The 19,535-nt window shown below is 28.8% G+C and overlaps 3 protein-coding genes across 3 annotated transcripts; all 3 read right to left on the bottom strand.

Annotated features, from left to right (window-relative positions):
- Positions 1-714: 714 nt before the first annotated feature.
- On the bottom strand, positions 715-1,232 carry LOC129312204 (defensin J1-2-like). The gene has a single exon (XM_054954833.1). The coding sequence runs from the start codon at positions 1,116-1,118 to the stop codon at positions 960-962; it is 159 nt and encodes a 52-aa protein (XP_054810808.1). The 5' UTR covers positions 1,119-1,232; the 3' UTR covers positions 715-959.
- A 10,747-nt stretch (positions 1,233-11,979) lies between these two features.
- Positions 11,980-12,681, bottom strand: LOC129310298 (defensin-like protein). The gene is made up of 2 exons (XM_054952111.1): positions 12,485-12,681; positions 11,980-12,394 (listed from the first exon to the last, which is right to left on the bottom strand). The coding sequence occupies exons 1-2, from the start codon at positions 12,675-12,677 to the stop codon at positions 12,222-12,224; spliced, it is 366 nt and encodes a 121-aa protein (XP_054808086.1). The 5' UTR covers positions 12,678-12,681; the 3' UTR covers positions 11,980-12,221.
- Positions 12,682-15,999: 3,318 nt separating this feature from the next.
- Positions 16,000-16,674, bottom strand: LOC129311987 (defensin-like protein 2). The gene is made up of 2 exons (XM_054954522.1): positions 16,514-16,674; positions 16,000-16,417 (listed from the first exon to the last, which is right to left on the bottom strand). Exons 1-2 carry the CDS (start codon positions 16,575-16,577, stop codon positions 16,245-16,247), a joined length of 237 nt encoding a protein of 78 aa, XP_054810497.1. The 5' UTR covers positions 16,578-16,674; the 3' UTR covers positions 16,000-16,244.
- Between the last annotated feature and the right edge of the window lie 2,861 nt (positions 16,675-19,535).

The following is a 19,535-nucleotide window of genomic DNA, read 5'->3' as shown; positions in this document are numbered from 1 at the left end:
TTTTTTTTGTCAGAATTTATCAAGGTTGATTTTAAAAATCTAATTATTTTAAAAATATTTTATTTTTTAAACTCAAACAAGATGATTTTTATTTTTGACTTTATTCCTTTTTCAATCCTACGACTTAAAAGTAAAAATAGTTTTTTATCATATTTTTATTTAGAAATTTCCCCCATTTTCTAGGTACATATGAAAGGGCCCATACACTGACGCGCAGGATTGGAGTGGACTAGAGAGCCAGAGGCCTGTGCAACCGCAGCAGCAAATACAGCTTCGTCTGAGTAAAAAGGGCGGACATGCATGTGCTATCTGCTGGCATGTCGGCCATAGTCGTCGGCGTCCGAACGGAAACCGTCGGGTTCGGAAGCTTCTTATCCTTCAGGTATCATTAAAGAAGGAAACGTCGCAGGCACCAAACAGGACTCGCATTTATTTGATTGGTTAATGAAACTGGTTCCGCATTTTGGTAGAGGACAAACTTTAAGTGTGATTAATCCTCTAATCATCGCATATCTAGTGCTAAAAATTAATAGAAGGCCTGGATTTTAAAAGCTTCAAGCTTAATTTCATAAAATGCCCTGTATTTGAGACGAGGAGGAGGAGAAAAGGTCAAGCATGAAAGAATGGCTCATTTAGCCAAAACATGAAGACACGTCCATGGATGTAATAATCCGTTAATTCTGCAATAAGTAGAGGCAAACGGAGAACTGCATGTTGACGAAGGAAAGGAGTCCATTATTAATTATTATTATCCATCACTTCCACAACATTAGCCATTCTTAACCTGAGAAACCTCAAAACACAGTGAAATCTAAGACCAGACAAACTACGGAGAGGGTCAAAATAACATTACTCTCAAACACAAACACGACACGATGGACTTCGTGAGAGGAAAAAGTGATGGATGATGCGTCACTTTTCCTCGACCCCGAATCCCAATACAAGTGTGGACCCCATCCTTAACACGGTCTGCTGCAGAAGCATCGGAGACGGAAGCCGCGGCAGTGACCGTCGGGAAAGCCTTCGGTCTGGCAAACGGAGGCGCAGTTAGATTTGCTCACACACGTCCCCTTGAAGCGATGGCTCTGCGACTCGCACGTACTCGCTTCTGACACCATCGTCGGCCCATCTCTGATCAAAAAAAGACAAGAACAGCATTAGAATTCAGCAGCGTTATAGACCATATCGCAGGAGGACGAAGAGTAAACTATGAACGCAAAACATACAGGACTACGGATCGAATGAAGAGATGGCGAAAAGGTACATACCAGTGGCGACAAGAAGGAACTAGAGGCACAGATCTCGCCATGTCTGAGAATATGAGAGTAAGAGGCTTGGCAGGCTGCAATACAAAGATGCAGAGTGAAGAAGCAACTTGGTGGTCTTAAATAGCAAAGTTAGACCGTTGAATTGATGAATTGATAGTACTGTTGCATTTTCATTTAAACGATTTAAAATTGCGATGGAAACGCAATGAAAAAGGAAATGCAATGGACCTCAAGTGAGGAGGCAGGACTGTAGGAGACATATGAGAATAATACTCCCTCTCCCAAATTATAAAATATTTTTAAAAAAATTTAATATTTCAATATATAATATTTTTTGATAAAAATAAAATTCATTAATAATACTTTTTAAATATTATTCTTTTTATATACTCTTTTTTCTTAACATTAATCTTTTATAAATGAAGTATTAAATGAAAAATATTTTTAAAAATTACATTTTTGTTTTAAAAAAATAAGGATGTAAAGTTTATTTAATGAATTTTATTTATATATAATTTTATCTAAAAATATTTTATAAATTAAAACGTAAGGAGTATTATTAATATGAAAAACATAAATACTACATAATATATTAATATGAAAATACAATGAAATTCAAGCCACCTACCAAAATCACCAAACATAACAAGTGCACTCAAGGTGCTCAAATTCGTGAGCATAAGTAGATTTGTGATAAAAATGTAAATTTAAATTTTTATTAATAAATGACTATTAAAAATATATAATTAAATAATTAAAATATAAAATATGAGCATAATTTGATTTAAATATATTTTAAATATAAATAATTAAAATTAAATATATCTATGCTCAACATAAAAATTTTAAAATAGGGAAACTTATTTTTGTTGTTTTTTATTAATATTAATTTTTTCTTTTTGAGAATTTGTGTTTTTTAACTATGTCCTTATGCTTTTATGAAGCAAGTTTTGTGCCGTATATACCTAATTTGCTCAACTCAATTAAAAATTAATAAGTTTGACAAGTTTAATTGATCACATTTAATCTAAATTTATGAGTAAGTTAACATAATTGTATAAACTAAAAACGTAAAATGGTAAATTCAAAGAGTTAACTCACAAGTTCAGTTGAATTTTATTTAATTTGAGTTTATGAGTAAATTAAGATGATTTTATAAGTTAAATGTAAAAATAATGAATTAGGAAAGTCAACTCTAAAGTTTAACAAAGAACACCCATTCAATAAGTATATCAATTATACAAATTATATTTCATCAATATTTAAAATTACTATATTACATTTTTCTCCAAACATTCAAAATGATCATTACAATTAAAATAATTCTTACGTGTATTGTCCTTCCAAAAAATTTAAAATTTGATATTTTCCAAATACTGTATAATAAAATATCTTATAACTATTTAATTAAATTAAATAATTATTATTGCATCATATAAGATGCTTATTGAGTTACCGAATTCATGTCACTTATTGAATTCAAATCCTCTCTTAATGTAATGTCTCCTCCCTTCTTCCTCTAAATTGTATGATGCTTATCAGATTTAAATTGTTTAAATTTAGTACTCCCTCAATCCAAATTTATAAATTACTTTTAGATAAAATTATACGTATTAATAAAGCTTATTAAATTTTAAAATAAAAATATAAACTTCTAAAAATACCTTTTATATAATACACTGTCAATGAAAAAATATTAAAGAGGGAGAATATAATAGAAAAAGTAATATTAAAAAAGCATTATTAATAAAACTTTATTTTATTAAAGTGTCTTATATTATAGTATACCAAATTAAATCTCTTCAAAAATATTTTATAATTTAGAATTGAGATAATATCTTATAAGAATATTAATTACTCCTTCCGTTTAAAAATATAAGGCATTTTTAATTGAATTTTATTTTTTAATAAAGTATTTACCTATTTTCAAACTAATTCTATTTTTTCATATTTACCCTTATTAACCACCCTAAAATAAACATAAAGTTATTATTAATAGGATACTTTAAAAAAAGATAATGATTATATTTCGAAAGACTAAAAATACCTTACATTTTTAAACATTTAACTCTTTAAAAAATACCTTATATTTTTTAATCAAAAAAGTATATGTTAACATTTAAAAATAAATAAATAATTTTAAATTACTAAAATTAATATGAATGAAACAAAACATAATAACGGCAGGAAGAGGATAGATGGGAAATGAAAAGAACTTGGATTGGACACTACCCTGCTTCGATAAATTTAAATTTCATTATCTTGTTAAAATTGCATTTTCTTTTAGCAGATGGAAATTCAGGCATTATATAAAATATGAAAATAATCACATTACTTTTTTTTTTTTAAGCGATAAACATATAACTCACACACTCAAGTGTTAAAGTAGAAGTTGAACTCTGAATCTTATGCTCGCAGAGGGGTGACATTATTGTTGAAGCAACTTGCCATTGGTATAATCACGTTACTTGTAACTAGATCTATTTCTCTTGTGATGTATGGGGATGTTTTAATATTTAAAGGATAAAAAGAATTTAGTACATTTATATTGCATTATTTTATTTAAATTTAAACTAAAAAACAACTTATTATATTTTAAAATTTATCATGTAAATGCATAATAAAAATATAAATAATGATCTATTTTATTTTAGAAAGTGTTGCCTCATGGAAAATATCATTTAAAGAAAATTTTTTATTTTACAATGTATTACTCTTATACATATTACAAAATATAAACAATTTATCATAAAAAAATTAATTTACAAATCTTCAGTGTTTTTCTCAATTTTGAATTAGATCTTTGTTATTTATGTTGTTTGAATCGAGCTATTATAGTTTAATACATGTTTACATATGAGGGTTAAAATTATCAATGATTAATTTTTTTTCAAAACAAAAACACTTTTGATGTCCATAAAAAATTTGATTTAATACAATTTTTATATTTTTTATTATTTTTTTATAAAAACTCTATATATGTAAAAATAATTTAAAAGATGTAATCTGATTATATAAATTTTAAATTACAAAAATTACACAATTAATTTTAAAATCATATAATTATTTAAAGTGCTTAGTTTTATTTTTTAAAAAGTAACAATTCAAGGATTTTAATATTCATGGATCAACAAATCTAATGGTCAAATTGCAAAAAATCAATTGAAATAAAACAATTATAGAAACTGAATTTAAAATTGAAAAAAAATTATAAGAACCTGTAAATTAATTTTTTAAAAAATATATATATAAGTTATATTAGGGTTAGCGTGATTTAAATATAAAAATGCTTTATTTGGTTAGGCCTGGCCCTAAATTTTGTAGAGCCGACTAGAATTACCTGCTTTAAAAAATAACAACAATAGATTATTTTATTTATAATTTTCTTAGTTTAAGAAAATTAAATTTTCAAAAAAAAAAAGATCTCATGAGGTATGATATGTACTTTTTCATATGTTTTCTAAATTAAGTTTATAATTTTATTGTAGAAATCATAAATATCATTTTTTTTATTATGAATCTTATATCCATCATCATTTTCAATGGGTCTCCCTTTTTTAACTGCACAAAAAAATATATTATTGTGCATATTGAAAATATGAATAACATGTGTCCATAATAAGAAAAATATGTGCCAACTTGTTTTGTTTCCGCACAATTTATTTTAAGTTTTTTATTTTGTATATTCAAACTATGAGAGAAAAATACACTAATACGTTCTTTATTTTACCAAAATCGCATATACTTCTCTTCTATTTTTAGAACTCATACAAGTGTTCCTTAGAATTAATATTTACTGTATTTACTCAAAATATAAATAATATTTTATTATTTTATGTAATTTTATCCCCATATAATTGAAAATTAAATTTCTAAAAAATCCAGTTAGTTAAATACTTAAATTTTAGTTTTCATCTTTCATTTAAATTAAATTTATAAATTTCATTACATATTTAGTACCTATTATTTTTATTATATAAGTCTTATATCCACCATCATTTTTTGGTATGGATCCTACACCTATTATTTTTATTATGAATCCCACATAATTTTTAAAATATTAAATTTTCATATTTTTATTTTTAAATTAAATTTTTAATCTCATTACAAATTTCATGTTTGCCATTTTCACCGAGTCTCACCTCTATTTCTTTTACTATTTGCCCCCACGAATCTTCTTTATAATTGAATTAAAAGTCATTTTATTTTACTTCAAAATATAAATAATAATTTATTATTTTATGAGTTTTCATCTCCAAATAATTAAAATTAAATTTTCAAAAAATATAATCAGTAAAATACTTATTCTTTCCATTCAAAAATATAAGGTATTTTTTAAAAAGTTAATTGTTCAAAAATATAAAACATTTTTAGTCTTTTAAGATGTAATCATTATCTTTTTTTAAAAGTGTCTCTGTTGATAATGATTTTATATTTATTTAGGGTATTTAATAAAGTAAATATGAAAAGATAAGGTTAATTAAAAAGTAGGTAACTACTTTATTGAGAGGTGAGATTTAATTAAAAATATTTTATATTTTTGAATGGAAAGAGTTTTTTTTTTTAACCTTTCACTTAAATTAAATTTGTAATTTAACTACATATCCAACACCTATATTTTTATCACAAATCTTATATTTACCATTATTTTTTAGTATAAATCCTACACCTATTATTTTTTATCATGAATCCCATGTGATTTTTCAAAACATAAAAAATTTATTTATTTTTACATTTTTAAAATTAAATTTTCAATTTCATAACAAATTTCATATTTTTCATTTTTGGTAAAATCATATTTATCATTTTTACTAAGTCTTATCTTTATATATATTTTCTACTATGAGCCTCACACCTATTTTTTTTTCATAATATTGGTCCCACATTATCATTTAAAACTTAAAAAAATTAAAATAATTTTGATATAATATTGCAATGCACTATTCAAAATAATGTAAATGAATAGTGGCTTGATGTGCTTTATAATAAGATAAGAGAAGAGAAGAGAAGAAGTAAGATTTAGAAATAATTTGATTTTATTTATTATAAATTTATATTTTATACTTCCTTCGTTTAAAAATATAAAATATATTTAATCAAATTTTACCTTAATAAAGTTATTATATTTTTTTAAATTAACTTTATATTTTTATATTTATCTCTATTTATTAAAGTATTTTATCTTAAAATAAATATAAAATAATTTATTTAATAAGAATATTTTAAAAAAATAATAATTATATTTTAAAAAATTAAAAATATTTTATATTTTTAAACATTTAATTTTTAAAAAAATATTTTATATTTTTAAATGAATGGGGTGTGAATGATTTACGCCTACTCCATTTTGAATTTTACAGTACGATTGCATTTACACATGTTTTGAAGTTTGAATTTTACATTTATGAGGCCGCTGCCAGTTGGCGCCGTAACAATTGGCTTCATGTGATCTGACCCGAGAGCTTGCCTGAGGACGCATTTAGCGTCACGGTCGTGTGCCTCACTGGGTCCTCTGCTGTTAGATGGCTTGTCGTGTGGTTGCTTATTTTCGGGTTCTTTTAAATTTCCGTGTTTTAGGGTAGCGTTCTTCCTGAAGCTTCTTGCTTGCTTATTGTACTTGAAAAAATAAAAAAAAAGAGTTAAAGGATAAATTTATTCCTAAACTTTTTTCATGGAACGCAATTTATATTTTAAAGTTTAAAAAACATTTATTGTTATCCCAACCTTTTAAAAACAGAGTAATGTTGCCTAATTTTAATTAGTACAGACATTGACCGTTAATGTGCAATCTTTTTGACTAAAATATGCCAGGATGGCAGGCCATGTAGGATATATATGATATAATTTCGGTTAATATGTTCATTTAAAAACATAAAAAGACTAAAATATGCCTTCCTAAAATATATAAAAAAAAAATCATCCCTGTATCTTAAACCCATCAGATCCAATAACAAGCCACCGGTGACAAACCTCCAGCAAACACCACAAAGCATAGCCAATCACTGTAACCACAACATATCATATCTCATGCAAGGGTGGAACTACCTTATGGGTGGGCCCCTGTATTTTTTTTTTTATAAATTTGTAAGGTATAGGTATGGACAATGATTAAAAAATCAAATCAAAATCAAACCATTGATCTTCAGGCTAATGGCTCAGTAAAGTTCAGAAAAACTGTTTAAGGAGTTGGGATAGATTGAATCACTTTGAACTGACTATCTGACCAAAAACTAAAAGCAAGCTAAGAATTAGGTCTAGTTTTTAAAAACTTGATTGTTAAAAAAAATACCCTTTTCTTTTTTTTATCAATTTTTTTAAATAAAAGAATAATTTTTTTAATTATTTGATGTTATGTTGCATCATGTAGCTTGTTATATAATGATAAACTTAAAATATTTGATTTTATTTTTAAATTAAGTAATAATTTCATATTTAGATTATTATATACATATACAACTTTTTAAATTTAAATACTCACATATTTGACCATTGATTTAACTCAATTAGACCATGAAAATCATAAGCTGTTAGTCTTTCTTATTTAATATTCAATTCAATTCTGAAAACATTGAGTATAGGTATGTTGGGAGATTATTTTCAGGCCTCCAGTTTTTTTTAAATTATATAGTTTTATGCTCTTAGTCTCGTAATAAAATTTAACCCAACCCAACTCAACTTAAGTATATGATCTAGCCCAAAACCCCTGTTCAGTTTCTGTCCGAGTTTGGCATTATAAGTTCCTCCCTAATTTTGATGAATGATGATGGCCTCTTTCTTTGATTTTCTCCGAAGTCCTAGAATGAATTTAATATGGGGAATGGATGATGGATGCTGGCACATTATATATGTTTTGGAATGAAATATTATACATGTTTTGGATTGTGGAATTTGGGTTCACATGAGATTGAGATGGTTATTTTCGTTGTTTTGGTAATTCTGCGCTTTTAATATTTTTATTTATATATTTTTGTCACTACTTGGATTTAAATGTTCTAATCTATATTGCTCAAATTAAAAAAAAAAAGAAAGAATCTCATTTGTTAGCTTCTTAATAGTTTATAGAATTGTTAAAGAGTTTGATATAGAATTTTGTATAGATGATTTTAATGATGTGTAAGAGAGAAGGATTAAGTTTTCTTTAATTAAAAAGGCAAGCTAACCTTTGACATATTATTATATAATTTACAAAATTTTTAATAAAATGTCCTATCATTTTTTTGTTGAGGATTTCCCCCCTCAAAGAATTGAAAGTTGGTTCCATACCTGATCCTATTCAAAGTTATAAATCGAGAAGTAATCTAAGCCATGATAGTTGGGATCAAAAATTGAGGAAGAAGAAAGATGTTGATGCACGAAGGTCATCGCCATCTTCCCCTTTTGTGATAGCGACCTCAAAGCAGTCACGACCCACTACATTATTGTTGAGTCTAGACTTGAAGTCGACTTATCATGGCCAACAATTTTGAGTTCCTAAGCATCTTGTGGGTGAGGATTCCCTATGTTTGACTCAGCAATCTTTTGTCTTTCAACATGTCATGCTTAAGGTTTCTTCCAATGAAGAGGGACTACTTTTGCTTCCAATAGCAATGACCTAGTTGCTATTTCTGTTCAAGAAGGCAAATCCTTAGTGTTGTGTTCTTTAATGTCAACATCTTCAATTTCTCTCTTGAAACCTTTTTTCCCTAACTTTGTCTTTGCTCTTACCGTTACACTTCTACCCCCTTCCTTCAAATTCAAAGTTTAATGGCGAATACCTCATCCTTCTAGCTTCACCTTGTTATTTTTTTTTGGTTGCTATCATCTTTTCCTTAGCATATTACCTCAGTTTTGCAACTAAGTTGGTGTTTTTTAGTTTTTCTTCTTTGTTTGAAGTGCTCATGTAAGCCTTTAACTCTGTGACTATTGCCTTGCTGACACCTTTGGTTTTGCAGCTTCCATGGTGGTCCATTTTTTTATCCTCTTATTTCTCGCAGGTTCTTTAAGGGTATAAGATGAAGGATTGCTCGATCAAGCAATGACCGTTGGTTGCTCTAGAGTTGTGGTGGCTGTTGGGGATGGGGAGATTATATTGGTCCTGCCACATCGTACGTTGACTCAATCTCAAAGGGTGTGCCAATAAAGCATCGAATGGTCAAAAAAATACAAATCAATGATTAACGTTCTATTAGTTTTGAATAACATTGCTCTATTTTTAAAAAGTTAGAGGGTAACATTGCACGTTTTTTAAACTTTAAAATATTAATTGTGTCTTGTAAAAAAGTTTGGAGGTAAATTTACCTTTTAACTCTTAAAAACAAAATTCATTAGATCCCACATTGCTGTGAAGACTTTGCCTTTTGCTAAAAACTAAAAATTGTGAAAATTTCAAGCAATCCTTCATTCCACATAATTTTAGTCAACTTTTAAAATTATAAAATTTCACAAAACATTAAAGACAAAAATAAAATTAAAGAGTTAACTTAAATGATTTTGTTATTTCTAATAAAACTAAATATATAAACAATTTATGTAGAAAAAATAAATAAGTAATGTATAGAAAAATGAGTAAATAACATAGGTGGGAGGATGGCTGCAAATTCAGGATGGTGTTGTACTATTAATAAAAATTGTAAATAAAAACAATGAATTTATTTGAGTCATTTCTTTAATTTTATTCAATCTTCAAAATGTGCGGTGAAATTTCAAAATTTTTGAGGTTGGCTAAAATTATGTTGGGTGAAGGGAAATTTTCCCGAAAGTATAAAAACTTGAGCATAAAAAATAATTCCTTACAAAAAAGAAAGAATAAAAACGTATTGACGATTGAATAAAACCATTACTTTGACAACACTTTTCCTAGGTAAAAAAAAATATATATATATCCATAACACATCCCCCACATCCGGTACTTCGTATCAGGTTTTTGAGGAGAAAAATTGTTGTCTTTTTTATATAGTAGCATTCTCACGTCCAAAATATATCATATTTTTAACATTGTGATAAAAAAACGATTTACATCACTAAAATAGTAAAATTTTATTTTTATTTTTAATATTTTTATTTTAATTAAACTCAATCTATTTTAATTATTTTTAATTTATATATATATAGTATATCTTCATCCTACAATTAATAAGTTCAATAATTTAACCTTTTTGTGCAGAGTGTCTTATATTTTTAACTAAAATTAGCTTATAGAAAATATGATATATCATGGATATTAAAAAAATCCAAGTGTTACGAGGATGTTTTTTATTATGAGGTCATTACTCTCTCTCCAAAATGTTAATTTAAGAGCACTTGTTTATATAATCAAGATCTTTCTCAAGCCTCTTTAATATGGGATGTGACAATTCTCTTAGCCAATTCGCGGCACTACTATCATAGGTGGCTTACCAAAAAAGCTCATTAATTAGACAAACTCAAATTTAATTTTAATACTATTTTATTATAAGGCTATTACTTTTTTTTTTTTAAGATTAACTTAGTGAGGTGTGCAATTTATATATTCAAATTCTCTCCAAGTTCCTTTAATATTGGACGTAGCACTTTGCCCTCCTTATAAAAGAGAGGGCATGGGTGCAGTTGGTTTGAAAAATAATGTGTCTCTTTTAAAAAAAAAGTGTAAATATAAATGGATATGTGGAGCTGTAGCCCCCTATAAGACAAAGTGTTTAGTACGGATAAAATTTAAAAAAATTGTTAAATTAAAAAAAAGGTAATTAATGGGTTTTGAATCTCTGCAGAATCTATAGAGCTGCTTTTCTCTCATGCAAGGGAAAGCAGTGAAAGAATTGCCACAAATTTAAACTATTAAATTAGATTTAGTTATTTTAATTTAATAATTTTTTAAAATATAAATTTAATTTTAAAAATTTAAATTTATAATGAATATGTAATAGAAAAAATATCTTTGAAAAAACCCTGGCCTGGGGTGAGAAACAAGAAGGGGACACATGGTGTTTCTTTCACATCAAAGAAGTAGCGAATGAATGGGTCGGGATCTTCTGCGAGTCTGCAGGTGCGGTTAAGCAATCCCAGCCTTTGCTTTCATTTAGGAGCTTAGAGAAGGACACGCGGTACTTTTTTTTTTTTTTTAATAAGAATGCTGACGAAACGTAGCGTTTTCGAAGAGCTGATCCTCCCCGCCCAAAACACAGGGCACGTTCATGGCAAGCACTTCTTTTACTTAAGTGAATTTTGCAACCTAAATTTGGGAGAATATCAGAAACAATTTAATTTTATAAAAAAATTTTAACAAGTAAATATTAATAATTGATAACTGAAATTCTAATTTTAACAAATATATGATCTATACATATTAAATTTTTCTTCTAAAGTTTTTCATTTAATATTCTCCCGATCAGATTAGTTTAGATTAACGAAATATCACACGATTACTTTCTTGGTCACTTTATTTTTCAGTTTGATACAGGCTTTCGCGACTTCACTTCACTTCGGTTAACCAGAATAAACGAATTTCACCAATCCACAGTTCAAAAGCCCAGCCCAACGCAACCCAACCCAACCCAACCTCTGTTAACTCTCACCTAGTTATTTTCGAAGCCCCCCTAGCGTATTTGTAGTAATAAAATGGGACCTTGGAAGCTCGCAAGATACTGATATCGATTCATATTTAATTATGCTACTGGCCCAAAAAAAAAAATATCATACTTATACTGGCTCCTCCCAGAAATTTTTGGTGAGGTTTATTCAAGGGAATCGCTGAAGATATTAAAAAAAGAGTCTGTTTATTGATCGTTATCACTTTCACAACACAAGCCATTCTTCACTTAACCCCAGAAGATCATATCCTCCAACACTGAGAAATTAAGGAGAAGACAAAGGAATTAATAAAGCATTACAGAAACACTCGCAACGTAACATTACTTCTCGAACACGGCACAACTTGAGAGGATAAAAAGTGATGGATCTATCACTCCCTCCTCAACCTCCATAGAGGGCCTGTAGTCTTTAACAGGGCTTGATGCAGAAGCAGCGGCGACGGAAGCCACGGCAGTGCCATCCGGGGAATCCCTCGGTCCGGCAAACGTTGGCGCAGTTAGATTTGCTCACACACGTCCCCTGGAAGCGGTGGCTCTGGGACTCGCAAGTCCTTGCTTCTGCCACCATTGTCGGCCCCATCTCTGATCATCACAAAACAAACAAGAACGGCATCAGAGATCACAAGGAGAGAGAAATGACGAAGAATCGTGAAGGAGCGAAGAGATACGAACCAGTGGCCACGAGAAGGAGAAGGAGGACGAAAATGGTGGAAACCAGACGCCCAGACCTCGCCATGTATATCTGAGAATACGAACAAGGTGAGCAATCAAGGGTATGAAAAAGACGAAGACTGATGAAGCAGGGCGGTGCCAGTGGTCTTAAATAGCGGAGTCGCGATGGCCGGGTGCAGTGGCGGAGCCACATACATGTGAAGGTGGGGGGGTTGGGAAATGCACCCCGGGAGAAAATTGCACGTATAGTATGAAAAATTACAATTTTACACCCTATATTTTTAATTTTTTTTAACTCTTCAGACTTAATAAAAAAATATTTGAAGGTCTAAATTCAAACTCCATGTCAACCTTTTTAATATATTTTGATAAAAAAATCTCAATATATTTTGTCCAAATAAAAAAAATATAATTTTATTTATGTTATTATATTTTTTTCTTATGTAATTAATTTTAAAAAATTAAAATATTATTTTTTTAATTATTTATTTTTAAATTATATTTTCTTGCACCCTGATTCAGGTCTTGACTCCCTCATTGGCTGGGTGTGTGATGAAGGTTGAAACAGTAAGATCCCAAAGCATATTGGGGCAAGAGGTGAGAACCACCTTTTTATTTGACTTTAATTAAAGCGTTTGATCGGACTTTACTGAAAGAGTTAAAGGTGAAGAGCACATCTGGTATGTTCACTTGTACAGTACTATAGTGCTTAATTTTTCACTTACTAATATTTTAAAGAATGCGCATTCCCACATCCTATACTTCATATTGAATTTTAATTGAATATAATAAATTATAAAAATAATTAATTAAGTAATAAATTTTAATCATAATTAATTATGTTATAATGTAATTTATTTGGATACTATTTTTTTAAAATTAATTTTAATAGAATTAAAAATATTTAGATAATTTAATCAAAATCAATTTTAATTATATAAATTACTATATAATTTAATTCTTAAATATCAAACATTAATTTTTTAAGGATATAAAATTTAAATTTTATTAAGAAAAAAAAAAGAGAGAAGAGAAGAGAGTTTGATTTTATTTTTATTAAATTATGTGCTTTATTTATAATTTTTCTGTATATCTTTTTTTGTAAATTTCTTTAATGTTTTTGATAAAATTTTGGCAGAAAGCTTGTTGGGGGAGCTTACGGGCTTTTCCGCGTCCTACCTCAGAATCGTTTTTTGTCCGTTTTTGACTGTTTGGGTAACTTGATTGAAAAAATTGATTTTCGGGGAAAAAATGGATTTTTTCCCCTCACCCAAACACACACGTATTTGAGAAGAAAAATTGTTGTCTTTTTTATGTAGTAGCATTCCCACGTCCAAAATATATCATATTATTAAAATTGTGATAAAAAATGACTTACATCACTAAAATAGTAAAATTTTATTTTTATTTTTAATATTTTTCTTTTAATTAAACGCAATTTATATTTTAATTATTTTACATTTATATATATCTTCATAGTACAATTAATAAGGTCAATAATTTAATCTTTTGTGTAGAGCATCTTATATTTTTAATTAAAATTAGTTGGTAGAAAATATTATATGTCGTGAATATTGAAAAAATTTAAGTGTTACATGGATGCTTTTTGTTATAGGATCATTACTCTTTTTTTAAAAAGTTAACCTAATGGGGCATGCGTAATCCAAGTGTTACAAGAATGTCTTTTGTTATAGGGTCATTACTCTCTTTTCAAAAGGTTAACTTAATAGGACGTGCGCGATTCAAGTGTTACAAGAATGCCTTTTATTATAGAGTTATTACTTTCTTTTCAAAAGGTTAACCTAATGGGGTATGTACAGCATACCTGTTTACATAGCCAATACCCTTTTCAAGTCTCTATAATATAGGATGTAACAATTCTCTTAGTCAATTTGTAACACTCCCATCATAGGTAGCTCACTAGAAGGATTCACTAACTAGGAAAACTTGAGATTGGTTTTAATACTATTTTGCCATGAGTTCATTATTTTTTTTCCAAAAGATTAACTTAATATGATGTACAATGTATCTATTTATATAATTAAGATTCTTTCCAACCTCCCCCAATGTTAGATGTAACGCTTTGCTCTCGTTGTAAAAGAGAGGGAATGAGCACGGTGAGCCTGAAAAATAATGCGTTTCTTTCTTTAAAAAAGGTGCAAATATAAATGGATATGTGGAGTTGTAGCCCACCCTAAAAGAAGAAGTGTTTAACGGGGATAAAATTTTAAAAGAAATTGTTAAATTAAAAAAAGTAATTCATGAGTTTTGAATTTCTATAGAACTTATGGAGTTGCTTTTCTGTCATGCAAGGGAAAGCAGTGAAAGAACTGCGGCTTTGTTATTTAAATTTAATACTTTTTTAAAATATAGATTTAATTTAAATAATTTAAATTTATAATGAATATATAGTATAAAAAATCATTTTAAAAAAAACCCAGGCGTGGGGTGGGAAATAAAAAGGGGACGCACGGTCTTTCTTTCATATCAAAGAAGAAGCGAACGGATGGATCGGGATCCTCTGCGAGTCTACTGGTGCTGTTAAGTAATCCAGCCGTTGCTTTTATTTAGGAGCTTACAGAAGGACACGTGGAGAGAGGTGTTTTTTTTATAGATTTTTTTCCAAGCATGCTGACCAAACGTAGCGTTTTCGAAGAGCTGATCCTCCCCGCCCAAAACATAGGGCACGTTCATGGCAAGCACTTCTTTTACTAAAGTGAATTTTGCAACGTGAATTTTGCAACATGAATTTGGGAGAATATCAGAAACAATTTAATTTTATAAAAAAAATTTAACGAATAAATATTAATAATTAATAACTGAAATTTTAATTTTAGCAACTATATGATCTATACATATTAAATTTTTTTCAAAAGTTTTTCATTTAATATTCTCCCAATCAGCTGACTTTAGATTAACGAAATATTACACCATCACTTTCTTGGTCACTTTGTTTTTCAGTTTGATACAGGCTTTCGCGACTTCACTTCACTTCGTTTAACCAGAACAAACGAATTTCACCAATCCACAGTTCAAAACCGCAATCCAGCCCCTGTTAACTCTCACCTAGTTATTCTGGAAGCCCCCAAGCGTATTGTAGCACTCCTTTTATTTTAAATTATAAAATATTTTTTAAAAAATTATCATTTTTAAATAAGATATTTTAAAAAAAATTAAAATTTCATTAAATTTATTTATTTTAATATTACCTTTTCTCTCTATTTAATATTAATTAAGTGTGAATTTAAAATTATTAAATAAAAAATATTTTTAAAATTTTATATTTTTATTTTAAAAAAATTATTAAATATATTTAATAAGTGTTATTGAAATATAAAATTTTATTTAAAAATATCTGGAGTAATATAAAATAATGAGACCTTGGAAGCTCCCAACATGCCGATATCGATTCATATTTAATTATGCTACTGGCAAAACAAAAAAAGAAAAATCATATTTATACTGGTTCCCCCCAGAAATTTTTGGTGAGGTTTATTCAAGGGAATCGCTGCAGATATTAAAAAAAGAGTCTGTTTATTGATCGTTATCACTTTCACAACACAAGCCATTCTTCACTTAACCCCAGAAGATCAGATTCTCGAACACTGAGAAATTAAGGAGGAGACAAAGGAATTAATGAAGCATTACAGAAACACTCGCAATGTAACATTATTCTCGAACACGGCACAACTTGAGAGGGTAAAAAGTGATGGATCTATCACTCCCTCCTCAACCTCCATAGATGTGGGGCCTGCAGTCTTTAACAGGGCCTGGTGCAGAAGCAGCGGCGACGGAAGCCACGGCAGTGCCCTCCGGGGAATCCCTCGGTCCGGCAAACGTTGGCGCAGTTAGATTTGCTCACACACGTCCCCTTGAAGCGGTGGCTCTGGGACTCGCACGTCCTTGCTTCTGCCACCATTGTCGGCCCCATCTCTGATCATCACAAAACAATCAAGAACAGCATCAGAGATCACAAGGAGAGAGAAATGACGAAGAAAGAAGAACGTGAAGGAGCGAAGAGATACGAACCAGTGGCGACGAGAAGGAGGAGGAGGACGAAAATGGTGGAAACCAGACGCCCAGACCTCGCCATGTATACCTGAGAATGCGAACAAAGTGAGCTATCAAGGTTATGAAAAAGACGCAGATTGACGAAGCAGGATAGTGCCAGGGGTCTTAAATAGCGAGTCGCGATGGCTGGGTGTGATGAAAGTTGAAACAGTAGGATCCCAAAGCATGGTGAGGCAGGAAGTGAGAACGACTTTTTTGTTTTGATTTTAATTAATGCGTTTACTCTGACTTTACTTAAAGGTGAAGAGCATATCTCGCATGTTCACTTGTACAGTACTATGGTGCTTAATTTTTCACTTACTAATATTTTAAAGAATACGCATCAGACAGCAAAGAATCGGAATAAAATCTATATCAATTTTTTTAAAAAAATGTATTAATAAAAAATTGAAACATATAAATCAGGAGGGAGCCAAGATTTAACAATAAAGATTGAAGTTAAAAAATTTTATATATATATATATATATGTATATTACAAAACTTTCATAATTTTAATTTTTTGAGGAGGCTAAATATATAATTTAAAATCTTGGTAGAGCATGGCTTCTGCTGCTCCCTCCCTCTGCCTGTGCCCCTAGTATAGATGATGTGGAACCGAGTGTGAGAAATGAATTAATATATGAAATATATTATAGTTTTTAAAAATTGGCCGGCAAGGATCCAATATCCAAGCATGGGGAATGAATCACGGTATCTATGATTGTTCCTTAAAAACAATCCCGGTATGGTGCTGTGAGACGCATGAGAGATGTAGGATTTTAAAAAGATAAAAAAACTTGACTTTTAATTAAACATTAAAAACCTCAACTTTTTTATTACAGTTTACACGAATGTGAAAATATAAAATGAAGATTATTAATGTAGAGATATATTAATTAAAGAAAAAAGATAGCAGGTTGTGTCGGTCGTACAATAAAAAAAATAAAGACTAAAACTATATGATAAAAAAATAAAATAAAAGACACAGGGTCTGAGGTTGATAGTTTATTGATGCTAATAATGATTGTTGAGAGAGAGCTTCTCTATTTATAAATGATCTTGACTTGATACCTAAACCCCATGATCATCACTTTTCTTGAATATAGGAATCACTTCTTCTATCATGGTCACCCATTAAAGGCGATGTTCTTAATTCAATAGCTAAAGTTTCATAAATATTTCTTTTTATATAATTATTTTAAAGTTAATTAAGTTGAGTTGGGATCGGGCCTCTAAATTCACAATTTAAATGCAAAACAATGACAAATGAATAATTCTCCTTACATGTAAAATTATAAAAGAATTTTAATTAAATCTTACTTTATAATAAAACAGTTATGTATCTTTAAATTATTTTAGTCTAAAAAATATAAATTAAACTATTCAACAGTGATATTCTTAAAAAATAATAATGATTACACCTTAATTCTGCATTTGATTGAAGGTTTTTGAAAGAGAGGGGAGGGAAGGTGAAGGTAGATGCTCCCTTTCCCTCATCTGATTAAGAAAATTTGGAGGAAAGGAAAGCTAAAATAACCCTTCTCCTCTCCTATTGCTCTACTCTAAACTGAGGCTTTTTAAAGGAGAGCTGCTTTTTTTGTCTTTATTTATTTTTTTATATTCTTAGTATATTCATAACTAATTTTTTTTCTTTATATTAGATTGTGTTTTACTCCCAAATTTTGATTGACCTCATTAAATTTTATTTTTAAAAGTTACATTTCATCATATTTTATTATATATTTAGTTATTTATTTTTATAAAAAATTATTATCATTGTAATTATTAGTTTAATTTTCTTCACATATTGATAGTATGATAGGATGAGAGTGAATTTTTAAAAAATTATGCAATTTAAATGGAGGTTTAAAATTATTTTTTACAAGAAAAAATTTAAAAACTTTTATATTAGTATATATGAATGTAATAGTAAATTAGTTATTATTTTTTCTTCCTTTCAGCAAAACCAAACAAGATAATATTAAAACTCTTCCTTTCCCTCCCCTCAAACCAAACACATTCTAAAAATTAATTTTTTTATATTTTTAAATATCTAACTCTTTAAAAAATTAATTTAAAAAAACTTTGGGAAAATTTTCAATGCTAAGTTAGAACCATTTTTTTTTAGGCTATAGAAAACCATTTTACTTATCACACATTCATATCTGTCAGTTGCGAATTTTTTTTAACATAATTTTGAAGTTTAAAATATTTTTTTAAAGAAAAAATTTTAGTGAACTGAATTTCGAGACTTTCACATTTAATAAATATTTACAAAGGTTGTTACATATGGGTTGATATAATGTTTGGAATTTTGTATACGATATTTGTACCGCAACAAAAATCTGAAAAGAAATTTAAACTTTTTCCCCTGTTGTGATCTGAGATGATATATATATATATATATATATGCGTGTGTGTGTGTGTGTGTGTGTGTGTGTGTGTGACAAAAGAAGCAAATGTGATGTGGTGTGAATGTATGATTGGAGTGGCTTTGAAATGATCTGGAAAGCAGAAGTGGGCGGACTTTATTTGAGAAGTGGGCGGTGGTGCTGCCGTGTCTGCTTTTCCTTTCACTGTTCATCTTTTGACAAAACAGCGCGTCCTCTCACTTTTATAGTCTGTGATTAATGATTATGTCCATATTATGTCATGTGTGCCAGCAAAAATTATATTCAGAATAATTAAGGGCCCTTTTTACCTGATTTGGAGAGATAAATAATAAATTAAATTACTCCTTACGATGATCTAATATTACCATGTTTGCAAAAAAAATATCGCCCACAATATCTATTTTTTCTTTTCTCTATCCTATATATTTATTGTTCGACAACACTATGCTCTTTATATTTTTCAAGGACAAAATGTCGTAAAAGATGAGCAAGTTTTTCAAGCAACAAAAAACCGTTTCTTATTGTGTGCATGTTCATCCCTCTTCCGTTGCTTTGTATTATTAGGTAATGAAGGGAGTAATTATTTGTAGTTTGCGTGTCCAAAAAT

This window comes from Prosopis cineraria, unplaced genomic scaffold, assembly GCF_029017545.1.
Source record: "Prosopis cineraria cultivar Desert tree isolate PC_DT_omini unplaced genomic scaffold, ASM2901754v1 PC5, whole genome shotgun sequence".
NCBI classification, from domain to species: Eukaryota; Viridiplantae; Streptophyta; class Magnoliopsida; order Fabales; family Fabaceae; genus Prosopis; species Prosopis cineraria.
Note: the sequence above shows the minus strand (reverse complement) of the source record. Positions and strands in the feature narration are given on the sequence as shown.